Consider the following 13,015-nt stretch of genomic DNA (forward strand, 5'->3'; position numbering starts at 1 on the left):
GCAAGTATGAATGACCCCCCCGGACGTCTTCAGTCTCTTCTGACTGAGCTGTTAGGTAATATGTCTCAGCTCCGTGGGGCGGAGTGGGCGTGAGGTGCCCGGTCCCTGACGGGAAAGAACAGGTGGCATTTGCTGGGCCTCGGCTTTCCTGGGAGTCACAGAAGTCCCGCAGATTTAGAGGAGACAGGTCTCCGTTACCCTGCACAAGCCGCACGGAGATAGACAGACAGACATGAATGTTTGTGCTGGAGATCCTGGGGACATGAAGAGGACAGAAGGGAGGCTCCAAGATCCTGGGGGGAGGCCCTGTACCACCCAGAGTCTCCCCCACAACTACACCGGGCAGGGCTGGGAGGAGAGCTGAGTTTGATGGAAAAACCTAACCAGGTGATGGGGCAGAGGGCCCAGGAAGAGGTCAGAGGTCAGGGGTCAGAGGTAGTACACTTTATTGGCCGGGTTCTTCTAACATCCTGCAACGCCCCTCTCACGCCCCCCCCCCCCCCCCCCCGCAAAGCCAGAGCCTGAGCTTTGCCACTGTCCCATCCCCATCCACCAGACACGGAAGAGAATGCGTCTGCCAAACATCCAACATGCCAAAGGCCTCCGAAGAGCAGGGCAGCAGGGGCGGGTGTGGGGGAGAGGGCTGCAGGGGTGGGGGTGGGGGACAGGAGAAGAGGATGAGGCAGGGCCGAGGGGCTCGAGCTGGGTGCAGGGCTGGGGACACCCTGAGTCTCTGCCAGGCCTGGCCAGCCCCTCACTCCCCCAGTTAAGGTCAGTAGTAGTGGTTCACAGTGAGACTGGCTTCGATTTGGCAGGGCGGCAGGGACGATGGGCAGACAGGTGCCTTCCACTGCCCCTGCTGACCTTGGCCTGACTCATGAAGCTGGGAAGAGTGAGAGAGGAAGTCCCCTCCTCTGTGTCCCCCCTTCTGGGACAGGGAAGCCCCTTTTCTCGAGGGGCGAAGGGGCAGAGGCCTGGTTCTCCCCTGACATCCCCCAGGCTATTAGGAAAGATCATTCACTCCTGGCTCAGAAGTTTCTAGAACATCTCAGCGACCTTGCCCATTGTTACTCCCAATGAAAAAACTGTTTTTGAAATCTAGGAGTTGACTGGGGCCCATCAAACCAAGCAGTAAAAAAAACCTGGGAAGATCTTGGTTTAAAAAGGTAGCTCTACCTTCGCTTAGAAGCCTTGGGAGGCCAGATGGAGAGATCAGACGTGTCTCCGCTGCCCCGACTGGAGGCGGTGGCTCGTGGCAGCAGGGGAGGGCTGGTGGTGGCCCAGGCGACGGGGCAGGAATCGGGGGCAAGATGCAGGAAGCGGTGACACGTGGGACATGGCAGGTGGCCCTCCGGTGCTGTGGGCCTGGGCTCAGAGGGCAGCGGGGCGGGGGGGGGCAGCCCCCACGGGTACATCTGCCAGGCGAGGCGCCAGGGCCTCCGCCCCACCGGTCAGGCCTTGTGACCGCCGCCGCTGCCCGGCGGCTCCTTGTGGCCGGCTGAGTAGTCGGAGGCGGGCTCGAGCCCCAGCATCTGCCGCTGTACCAGCTTGGCATAGAGGCCGCCCTGGGCCAGCAGCTGCTGGTGAGTACCCTGCTGCACCACGCGGCCCTTGTCCAGCACCACGATGAGGTGCGCACGCTCCACCGTGCTCAGCCGGTGCGCGATGATGAGCACCGTGTGCTTCTGCGGGTGGCCGTGGATGGCCTGCTGGATCTGGAGAGATGGGGGGGGAGGGGGGGTGGCTGCAAGTCCACCCGGGGCCTGGCTCGGCTCCCAGGTTCGCTGCGTCCCAGTCACCCTTAACCGCTCTGAGACTCGGTTCCTCGTTTGTAAAGCTGGGGCCTGCACGTGACCTGTTTTTGGTTCACGGAGGACACAGCTCTGTGCCCGGCACCAGGGAGGTGCTTGGGTGGCGACAGGTGAACCCTAACCTGGTCTCCTCCGGTCTTCCTGCTCCTGCTCCCTCCTCTAACCTTCGCCCTGGTTAATGGTCTCACCTCAGCCCCAAAGCTCAAGCCAACGAGACCATCATCCTCAATTCCTCATCCTTTGCTCACTGTCCAAATCCAGCTGCTGAGCGAACCCTGCAGGTGCTGTCTCCCCAGGTTATCTCACCCTTTCCTTCCTTCCACCACGATCTTCTCGCTGGAATGCCTGCAACCCCCCACCCCCCGCCCCCCGGGATTTAATGTTTCCATCAGTTCCTGTTGAATTCCTGCTCCAAGCCCTTCAACAAAGAATAAAATCCAGACTCCACATTAGCATTCTGCACTTGTCAAGGTCAAGAGTGCACAACACGAAGGGGGACCCCTAATGTAAACTATGCACTTTAGTTAGCAATAACGCGTTAAAGCTGGTTCATCACTTGGAACGAATTCACTGCATCAAGATGTTAATAATAAGAGAAACTTACTATTAATAAGATGTTACTAATAAGAATGGGGTGAAAAGGACATATAAGGGAGCTCTCTGCACTTTTTTGCTCAACTTTCTTTAAACCTAAAACTTTTCTGTTAATTAAAAAAAAAAAAAAAAAAAAATCCGAACTCTAGAACTAGAGCCTGAGTTGCCTGTGTCTCCTTAGGGCTCTGTCCTCACCTTGTTGGACCCCCCCAGCCTGACACGCTGACCTTCGGGCTTGATGCTGTCCTCTGTTCCTCAGATGCTCTTACCTCACAACTGCCCTCCACTGGCTCCTTTCCTCTTGGGTCTCAGCTCAAATGGTACCCGGAGACCCTGCTTCTATCAGTGAGATGGCCACACTCCAGCAGGGCTTTGACAGTGCAAGGCCTTGTCCCTGGGATGACCCAGCCCCACTGAATGCTCAGCACTGCCGGGAGAATCGACTGTTTTGGCCAATGCCTGACAGTAGACTCCTGACCTCCCTTTCTTCGAGCGTTTAATACAAAGGGCTTATAACTGGAGGGCCTGGGTGGCTTAGTCGGCTAAGTGTCCAACTTCAGCTCAGGTCACGATCTCACAGTCCATGAGTTCAAGCCCCACATCGAGCTCTGTGCTGACAGCTCAGGGCCTGGAGCCTGCTTCGGATTCTGTATCTCCCTCTCTCTCTGCCCCTCCCCTGCTCGCGCTATCTCTCAAAAATAAGTAAACATAACGGGTGCCTGGGTGGCTCAGTCGGTTAAGCATCCAAATTCGGCTCAGGTCATGATCTCACAGTTCATGAATTCAAGCCCTGTATCGGGCTCTGTGCCGACAGCTTAGAGTCTGGGGCCTGCTCAGATCCTATGTCTCCCTCTCTCTCTCTCTGTGTCTCCTCCACTTGTGCCCTCTCTCTCTCAAAATTAAATGAACATAAAAATTTTTGAACAAATAAATAAACATCAAAAAATTTTTAAAAAGGGCTTATAATTATAAACCCTTCCTCTGTCCCTTTGAGATATATATATATATATATATATATATATATATATATATATATCTAAAATGGAAATCAAGAGTGTCTTTCTCAGGGACCTAAAGGCCTCTCCTCTTCAATGGAATTGCTAGGAAGGACAGGGCCTCAGTCTCCCATTCTCCATGGGAGGACAGAATTCTGGCCGACAGTTGCCAGCCAGCAGACACGGCCGGCTGATCGCATCCACGCTGCCCAGCCCTTCCTAGGCCTTCCCTGGAGCTCGCCTCCTTATGCCTTCCTTCTCCTTTGAAACGCCTGTCACCACTCTCACCTCTGAGCTCAGCTCTTTCCCCTACTGTCAGTAGTTACTGAATAAAATCTGGGTTTTTTTTCCAGCTTTAATGTCTGGCCGTGTTTCTCTTTGGCACTGGTGACCTCTCTCGATCGCTCTCTCTCAAATGACAGTTTCATTTTCTACGTGGCACAGGCCACAGGTTGAACTCATGCTTGTTCTTCCCCTGGAATGGAAACATGGAAACACAGCAGGGACGGGGCCTTTGTCTGTCTGTTCAGCCAGCCCTTGCAACCTCAGGGTCTGGGACGGTGCCCAGTGGCCAGGAGGAGCTCAGTGAATGCCTGTGTAATTAACGATTCAACCCACGGAGAGGCCGAGGTAGCTAGTCAGTGACAAATACCCTGTTGGACCCTCTTTACCAATGACTGTGGGCCTCAGAGGGCGGAAGACACTGGCTCAAGTGATGAGCTGAGGGCGGGGCCTCAACTCCAAACCGAATCATATGATTTCACGTCTGCCAGGAGCCAGTTGGCTGGTCCAGCCCTGGGTCTCCTCTCCCCTGGTTCCCTACCCTCAGCCCTGAACACCCCAGTCCAGGAAACTGACGGCCGGGGAGGGCTCCGTAGAGTCTCCAAACCCTTCCCAGCTCCTGGCTCCATTGTCTGGCATCACCCCGCCATCCCCCGCAACTCACCAGGTACTCGCTCTCGGCATCCAGGGCGCTGGTGGCTTCGTCCAGGATGAGGACGGGTGGGTTCCGCACCAGAGCCCGAGCCATGGCCACCCGCTGCTTCTGGCCGCCCGACAGCTGGGCACCCTTCTCCCCAGTCTCTGTGTGACAAAGGGACAGGGGCGAGTGAGCAGAGGGTGAGACCGGGGCAGCCCTGGGGAAGAGAGAAAAGTCCCCTCCTCTGTCTTTCCTGCCTTTCCCTGCTGCCATAGGAGCCGTGCTCTCCAGGAAAAGGTGTGGTTCAAAGGGCCGCCGGCCGGGACAACCACCAGCTCCAAAACACGAAAGGATGCTCTCCCCCCCGCCCCCCCCCCCCATTCGTGCAAATCGTGACTACAGTCACCGGTCGTAGGGTACCAATTTTTACTTATTCATTTGGCAAAAATCCAAATGCTTGATAGTACACTGTGCTGTGGGGAACCAGGCACTCCCCCACCTTCCTGGGGCTGCACACACCTCTGTGTCTGTCATTTTGTACCGTGCAAGCCTGTGATCACAAGGACAAATGCACGACCCCTGCATGTCCGTCAGTAGGAAACTGAGCGGCTTATTTAAATAAATTATCATAAAGCCCATACACTGGTATACAATCCAACTGTTTAAAAAAGGAGCAAGGCAGGGGTGCCTGGGTGGCCCCATCAGCTAGGCGTCCGACTTCGGCTCACGTCACGATCTCACGGTTCGCGAGTTTGAGTCCCGCGTCGGGCTCTGTGCTGACAGCCCGGAGCCTGGAGCCTGCTTTGGATTCTGTGTCTCCCTCTCTCTCTGCCCCTCCCCAGCATGCTCTCTGTCTCTCTCTCAAAAAATAAATAAATAAAATAAAAATAAAATACACATCCACATTTGCATAAAGAAACTCCAAAAGTACACGTAAGAAGCTCATGAAAGAGGCTTTGTTGGGACAGGAGGAAAAAGGGGTAGAGACAGGGATAGAATAAAACTTTTCATTATGTGTCATTATATGTATATATTTTTAGTTCTGAACCATGTGAATAGCCCCTTTACAAGGGTTAAAATTTTAAAGTATATTAAACAATAAAATATATAATATAAATCAATATTGCTAAATCTGTTATATTAAAATATAAATTTATTAATGTAAAATTAAGTTGTCATTAATATAATACATATATTATTTTAAATAACGCTTTACTTATTTATATTCTAATTTTTTTTTTGAGAGAGAGAGAGTGTGCAAGTGAGCAAGGGGCAGGGAGAGAGAGAGAGAGAGAGAGAGAGAGAGAGAGAGAGGCTCATTTGACGCAGGGCTTGTGTTTTACCCGAAGTGGAGCTCGGGCTCACCTGAGTTCAAGTGGGACTTGAATTCATGAACCATGACATCATGGCCTGAGCCAAAGTCAGATGCTTAATGACTGAGCCACCCAGGAGCCCCTGTTTATTTTTAATTTGAGAGACAGAGAGAGAATGCGTGCATGTAGGGGACAAGGGCAGAGAGAGAGAGAGAGAGAGAGAGAGAGAGAGAGAGAGAGAGAGAATCTTAAGCAAGCTCCATGCTGAGCATGGAGCCTGATGTGGGGCTTGATCCCTCAACCCGGGACCATGACCTGAGCTGAAATCAAGAGTTGGATGCTCAACCAACTGAGTCACACAGGCACCCCTAAAATAATAATCTTTTAAAACTCAACAGAGGTGACGGTTGTTGCCTGTTACTGTGAATGTCCTTAAACACCACTGAAGTGCTCACTTTCAAAGGGTTAAGTGAATTTCACCTGAAATAATAAAGAGCAGCTGGCAGAGGGCAATGCTCAACTCAGAGGGTCGCATCCCTGAAGGTGGACCTTCAGGCACAGCGGAGGTGATGCTCCTGGGCTGTACCTGTGTTGTAGCCGTCCTGGAGCTCCATGATGAAGCCGTGGGCATTTGCCTTCTGTGCAGCCTCCACCACCATCTCGAAGGGCACGGTGGACAGGCCGTAGGAGATGTTGTCCGTGATAGAGCGGGCAAATAGCACTGGCTCCTGGCTCACCAGGGAGATCTGTGCAGGAGAAAGGATGGGGCATGAGAGGCCTGGAGCTCATCCGTCCAGCTGTCACCGGGAACCTTGCCAGCCCCAGGCCTGCCTGACGCCAGGGGTCTTGGGTCTGAAATCTGATCAGGGCCTGTGCCTGGCTGGTAACATCAGCTGCCTCTCTTCTTCCAAAACAACAGAGTCCACTTTCTGTACAAGCCCTCAGCTCCCCCGACCAAAAATCTGGGGCCTGCTAAGCTAGCTGCTTGGAGCTAAGCTTGGAGCTGACCTCCAAGACAGCTCGCTGGGAAAGAGAGTATAGAATGTAAGTCTGTTCACGTCAGAAGACAAGAGGCCACAGCAGGCCCCCGGGCCATAAAGACCTCCCCGGTACCCCGTCCCTCCAAAGAGAATAATTTAAAGAAGCTGTTGTCCCCCGATTCCAGTTTTAGGAATGTAGCCTACAAAAATGAGAGTATGGAGGGTATCACTGCAACACTGTAAATAGAGAAAAAAAAATCAATTTCATAAATTGGGAATTGGCTAATAATCACAGTGTATCCATAAAATCAAATTTGTATATATATGTGTGTGTATCTGTATATACACATATACAGATACACATACCGAGTATGATTCTGTTTTTGTTAAAAAAAAAACTTATATGTGTGCCTTTGTATATCAATATACTTATATAAAGATAGGAAACAGGTTAGAAAGGACATTTACTAAACTGCTAATAGCAGTCACCACCGTGGGGTGGAATTTTAAAAAGTGAGGCGGAGGGGCGCCTGGGTGGCGCAGTCGGTTAAGCGTCCGACTTCGGCCAGGTCACGATCTCGCGGTCCGTGAGTTCGAGCCCCGCGTCGGGCTCTGGGCTGATGGCTCAGAGCCTGGAGCCTGTTTCCGATTCTGTGTCTCCCTCTCTCTCTGCCCCTCCCCCGTTCATGCTCTGTCTCTCTTTGTCCCAAAAATAAATAAATGTTGAAAAAAAAAATTAAAAAAATAAAAATTAAAAAAAAAAAGTGAGGCGGAGGGGAACTCTTATGTCTTAGTTACAAAATTCTCTGAATATATGGGAATGTGGTTAGATTGTTGAATTTTACTGTTTTGGGTTTACGAAAATTGGAAAAAAAATTAATTTAAACTAAAGAGAAGGGATTCACAAAAGAGGAAATCCAAGTAGTGAACCATATGGAAAGGTACTTGATACGTTTAGTCATCAGTAAAATGCAAAAGACCGCAGTGAAACACCTCCACACGTGCACTCACCCGCTGGCCAAAAATCAGGACAATATTAACAGGCTAAGAACAGTATGTGTCTGAGCGTATCAGCTGTTGCAAAGCCTTGACAGCTCTGCCTAAGGGCCGCTTCCGGAACTCTGGTGGGCAGCAGCCTTGTCCTTATTATACACCTGAGACCACTGCTCAGCCATCTACCCCCTGGTTATAAGCAGACGGGCAGGCAAACAATCACAATTCACAATCTGTGGCTTCTGCCACCATCTAGAACTTGTCTGGGAGTTCTGGAATCCCTGTGCCAACCCTCAGGCTCTCCTATAATGTATGTGGATGATGCAATGGTGCCTTCTTCATAGTTGGTGTTTCTCGTATTGTATGCAACCCGAACAACCATCCAGGGCATCCCTGCTTTTATGCCAGCACAGGCCCAGGTGTTGAGGAACCTTCTCTGAAATGATTGCCAAAAACTGTATGGTCAGGAACAGCCTCCTTTAAGTACTAGAGATGCCTTAGATTCAGCAACGAAAACGAATGAACTACAACCAGAGACTCAACCTGGATGATTCACAGACAACTGCTGAGTGGAAGAAGCAAGATGCGATGAATGCATGCTTTAGGATTCCAGCCAGATCAAGTTCAAAAGTAGGCAGAACGCAGCTTTGCTGTTTGAGAGGCACAAAGAGATGGTAAGACTAAAGAAGGAGACGATCATAAAAGTCAGGGAGACGTGGCCTCCAGGGGGAAGAGAAGGGACACACGAGGTGCAGGAGTGCTGGGATGTTCCTTCTCTTGACCGGGGTGGTGGTCTCTGAGCTGTATGTTCACCTACAACACTCTTCTCTGCATCTCTGTTGCGGCTCATGAGGGTGAAGCCAGAAAAAGAAAGCGCACAGAGGCAAACAAAGGCCCTTCCACCTACCACTCGGTGCAGGTACTTGTGGTCATAGGCGCTGACGGGCTTCCCGTCCAGCAGCACGCAGCCCCCCTCCAGAGGGTAGAAGTTCTCCAGGATGTTGACACAGGAACTCTTCCCACTGCCTGAGGGCCCCACGAGCGCGGTCACCTTTCCTGGGGACAGGCTGAAGGAGACATTCTGCAAGGACACGTAGCACATAGCAGGGTGTGGGGCCACGGGCTCTGAAGCTCCAGCCTCGGACACAGGCAGGCATCTTCCCCACCCGCTCACGCCCCTTTGGGCTGGACACTGCCAGCCCCCGGAATGCTCTCCTTTCTAGGATCTGGCAGTAACTTTATGCTCATTTCTACTCCCTGGGTGCCTCCTCTCCCTGTTCAGGATCCAGCCCAAATGTCCTCTCCTCCGAGAAGCCCTCCTTGACTGTTAACACCATCCCTGTAGACGGCCCCTGTCATACCACCCTGATTTGTTGCCTTCCTAGCACTTACTATTTGGACAACTCTGTCAGTGATCTGCCTTCCTTGACTACAGCCCAAATTCCAGGACAAGGACTCTGCCTTACGCAATCCCGGCTACACTGCCATGGCCTGGCTTCTAGGAGGCGCGCAAGACACGGGATGAAGGAGGGGGCGATCTGGGAGGGCCTCGAGCAGCCTTCTCACCTGCAGGACTTGGGTGTGGGGCCGAGTGCGGTAGGTGAAGGTCACATTCTCAAAGTCCACCCGGCCCTCCAGGTGGTCAGGGGCCAAGTTGCCATCATGCGCCATGGTTGGCTGCCGGTCAATGAACTCGAACACCTTCTCGGCGGCCCCCACTCCCTGCATCAGGCCGCTGTAGACAGAGCCCACGGACTGTGGGCGGAGGAGACGCGTGTTCCTGTCCCGCTGACACCCCAATGCTGGGAGCCCTCCCCCCCGCCATGGTGCCAGAGAGATGAAGGGGGTGTGGGAGCAGTTCTGGGGGGTGCAGGATGCTGCTGGGGCCCCCCACTAGTCCAGCAGATAACGACAATAATGAAGAACAAGGGCAGTAACAAAAAATACCAATGCCTTTTGTCAGAACACATCGGAACCAGTGCCTTGGGGCCATTCTAGCTAAGCATCCTGCACAGGGGCATTATCACCCCCCAGAGGAGGAAACGGAAGGGCAGGGAAGTTAACTGAACCAGCCAGATGTGGCAGGACAGGAATCGAACCTTCCCCTCTCGGCTGCCACAGCATTTTTTTCAAATTTCGGTTTTAAAAACTTACTTTCTGCTATACGTTCTCCTCGCGTAAAAATATACAACGTATAAATGTAAGAATGATGACTCACTTCATCAAACACTTTGTATATGTTACGAGGTAGGTTCTATCATTATTTCCTTTTTGCTGATGGGGAAACGGAGGCACAGAGAGTTCGTGTAACTTCCTCCACGTCACACGGCTGGGAAGTGGCAGAGGTGGGACTTGAACCCAGGCACGGCTGGTTCCTGAGTTCAGGCCCTTCTGTGCTAGGACTGGGTGTCCTGGTTGGGGAAGCGGGAGTGACCTTAGTACCAGCATCATTGTTCCATGGAAACACTGTTCGGCACTTGGTAGGCCCTCAACACAGCGCAGCTGCAGGGGGGTGGGGGTGGGGGGCACCTGGGGCTCAGTCGGTTAAGTGTCTGACTCTTGGTTTTGGCTCAGGTGGTGACGATCTCAGCCCCGCATCGGGCTCTGCGCTGTAGTGTGGAGCCTGCTTGGGATTGTCTCCCTCTCCATCTCCTCTCCCTCTCTCTCTCTCTCTCTCTCTCTCTCTCTCTCTCTCTCTCAAATAAACTTAAAAAATACAGCACAGCTGGGACCGTTATCACGAATATCAGGATATTATCATTCGTATTAAGATACAAGCGTTACATGGCCACGGTCCTCCACACCTCCTCCCACAGCCCTGGGTAGTCACGTCCTATATCTTTCCAGTCCTTCCTCCAGGCGTTTCCAAACACACGCACATATATGATAAATAATTCTGACATTTAAAAACTACGCCAGTGGGATCAGACCCTTCCTGTTGCTTTGGGATTCGCCTTTTCACTTCACGCGAGGTCTCGGGGTCCTTTCCATACTAATACACACAGAGGCACCCCATTTCTGTGGCTGTTGCCTAGTTTTTATAGTGCAGGAACTTGTGGAGCACAGACGGGTCCTATTGGCCCAATCCCTGACCGGTGGGCGTTGGAGGAGGCTTTAAGTTTTCACTATTAGAAGCAATGCTTCCTTCACTCAGTGTCCACACACCTTTGGCCACTGGTGTGGGTGTTTCTGCAGCCCGGGTTCCCAGAGGCAGAATTGCTGTGTCAAATGACATACAGGTATGACTGTCGCCAATGCAAAGTGTCATCTCCTGCAGAGGCTAACACCCTCTCCCCCATGCACGCCCCCAGCTTTATCAGTGGAGGACACAAAGGCCCACCCTCGGTGCCAGGGGATTAACGCCCCTACTCCAAGGATCCTTCAGCAGTGACCAACGGGCGCTGGGACGTGAGCACCCCAGCTCCCTGTCTCAGGGTCTGCTCCTGGGGGAACCCAAATTAAGGAATCTAAAACAACCCCTGTTTGTTCTGTGGTGCTACTCTTTTTTTTTTTTTTTTTAAGTTTATTTATTTTGAGGGGATTTGAGGGGCAGAGAGAAAGGGAGAGAGAGAATCCCAAGCAGGCTCTGCTGTTAGCACAGAGCCTGACGCGGGGCTCCAACTCATGAACCGTGAGCTCATGACCTGAGCCGAAATCAAGAGTCAGATGCCTAACCAGCTGAGCCACCCAGGCGCCCTGTGGTGCCTACTCTTTAAAGTGGGTTAAGGGGCGCCTGGGTGGCTCAGTCGGTTCAGCGGCCGACTTCGGCTCAGGTCATGATCTCGAGGTCCATGAGTTCGAGCCCCGCGTCGGGCTCTGTGCTGACAGCTCAGAGCCTGCAGCCTGTTTCAGATTCTGTGTCTCCCTCTCCCTGACCCTCCCCCGTTCATGCTCTGTCTCTCTCTGTCTCAAAAATAAATAAACGTTAAAAAAAAAAAATTAAAAAAAAAAATAAAGTGGGTTAAAACAGGGGCGCCTGGGTGGCTCAGTTGATTGGGCATCCGAGTTGGCTCAGGTCACGATCTCACGGTTCGGGGGTTCGAGCCCCGTGTCGGGCTCTGCGCTGACCGCTCAGAGCCTGCTTCATACTCTGTACCTCTCTCTCTGCCCCTCCCACACTTGTGCTCCTTCTCTCTCTCTCAAAAATAAATTAAAAAAACATTACAAAGTGGGTTAAAATAAAGTCAGATCCATCTGGCTTTGAACCTGGTCCCCCCACAAACGCGGTGGGCAAGTCACTTAACCTCTCTGAGCCTTAGCTTCTTTTTCTGAGAACTGGGAAGTAGAATAGTACTAAGACCCCTCAGGGTATTCTTAGGAGCCTTTCCTGAAGTGACCTTTGTCCCTGTCATTTTGCTCAACAAACACAGCTGCTGCCACTTGGTAGTATTATTGTCATGCTTGGTATTATGTTCTCTCCCCGACCTACTGAGAAATACCCCATCTGTCCGTCACCTGGAGCATTCCCTCCCCCATTCAGACCCCTCTGCCGCATCCCTCCTGCTCCCCAGGACCCCCTCCCCGAGCCGGCCCCTCACCTCCATACAGTCTCCCAGGACAAACTCGTAGATGATGAAGGAGATGAGGTTGCCGCTGGTCATCTGCCCGGAGATGACGAGGTGGCCCCCGTAGTAGAGGATACTGACCTGGACTACCAGAAGGGTGAGCTGCGGGCAGAGGGCAAGGGGGCCCGGGTCACAGGGGTCTCGGCTCAGACCCCCCCCCACGCCCCCCATCCCCTCCCCCCTCCCCCCAGCCACAGACCGAGACTCCGGCCGGGCGGGGGTGTCCTCCCACACGCTGGTGGCCGGCTGTCACACGTGCCCTCCCGCTCCCGGGCCCCGGACTTCTTCCCTGCGAAGGCCCCCAGCTGGAGGGAGCCGCAGGCCTGGCAGAGAACAAGGCCTCCTTTGTAAGGCCCTGGCCTGCACACGCAGCCCAAGCGCCTCAGCCAGGCCAAGCGGGAGCTGTGTCTTCCTCCTCGCCGCAAAGAGCGTGGCTCAGGGAGGTTCGGTCCGCAGGCTAAGGTCGCACAGCAAGCCAGACGGAGGGGGACGATGGGAAGTGTCTCCTCGCCCCACCGGCTTCCCTGAAGGAGGGGCTGCGTCCGGGACGCTCTTGTCTCCCTCCACCTCCAGCGCCTGGCAGGTGGGACAGGAGCGGAACCCGAACACCCATGACAGGCCAGGGTTGCTCGCTGCCTCTCCCCGCCCCGAACCCCTAGCTGGGTTAGAGCTAGGTCAGCACCTTTGTGCAGGGGGCAAAAGGCATCCCTGTCGGCGGGCAGATGGCTGGGCGGCTTGGCTAGCTGAGCTGGATTTCTGGGCCCCTTCTCCCCTCTGGCTGGGCAGCCTGCCCTGTGCCCTGGGATCACACTCCTTCTCCCCCCTAAACTCCAAACCCTCTTCAT

General features: G+C 53.2%; 1 protein-coding gene across 4 annotated transcripts in view; it reads right to left on the reverse strand.

The window, feature by feature from the left end:
* Positions 1 to 429: 429 nt before the first annotated feature.
* The window catches only part of ABCB9 (ATP binding cassette subfamily B member 9), a 36,234-nt gene continuing 23,648 nt past the window's right edge, over positions 430 to 13,015 (reverse strand). For all 4 annotated transcript variants that reach the window (XM_040444004.1, XM_040444006.1, XM_040444003.1 and 1 more), the window contains 6 exons: positions 12,144 to 12,272; positions 9,172 to 9,360; positions 8,513 to 8,686; positions 6,219 to 6,378; positions 4,347 to 4,483; positions 430 to 1,715 (listed from right to left, as the gene is read on the reverse strand). In XM_040444004.1, coding sequence (XP_040299938.1) covers positions 1,452 to 1,715; positions 4,347 to 4,483; positions 6,219 to 6,378; positions 8,513 to 8,686; positions 9,172 to 9,360; positions 12,144 to 12,272 — 1,053 coding nt within the window. In that variant the 3' untranslated portion in view covers positions 430 to 1,451. The remainder of the gene's footprint in view (positions 1,716 to 4,346; positions 4,484 to 6,218; positions 6,379 to 8,512; positions 8,687 to 9,171; positions 9,361 to 12,143; positions 12,273 to 13,015) is intronic.

This window comes from Herpailurus yagouaroundi, unplaced genomic scaffold, assembly GCF_014898765.1.
Source record: "Herpailurus yagouaroundi ecotype Mexico unplaced genomic scaffold, PumYag 191, whole genome shotgun sequence".
In the NCBI taxonomy this organism is placed as follows: domain Eukaryota; kingdom Metazoa; phylum Chordata; class Mammalia; order Carnivora; family Felidae; genus Herpailurus; species Herpailurus yagouaroundi.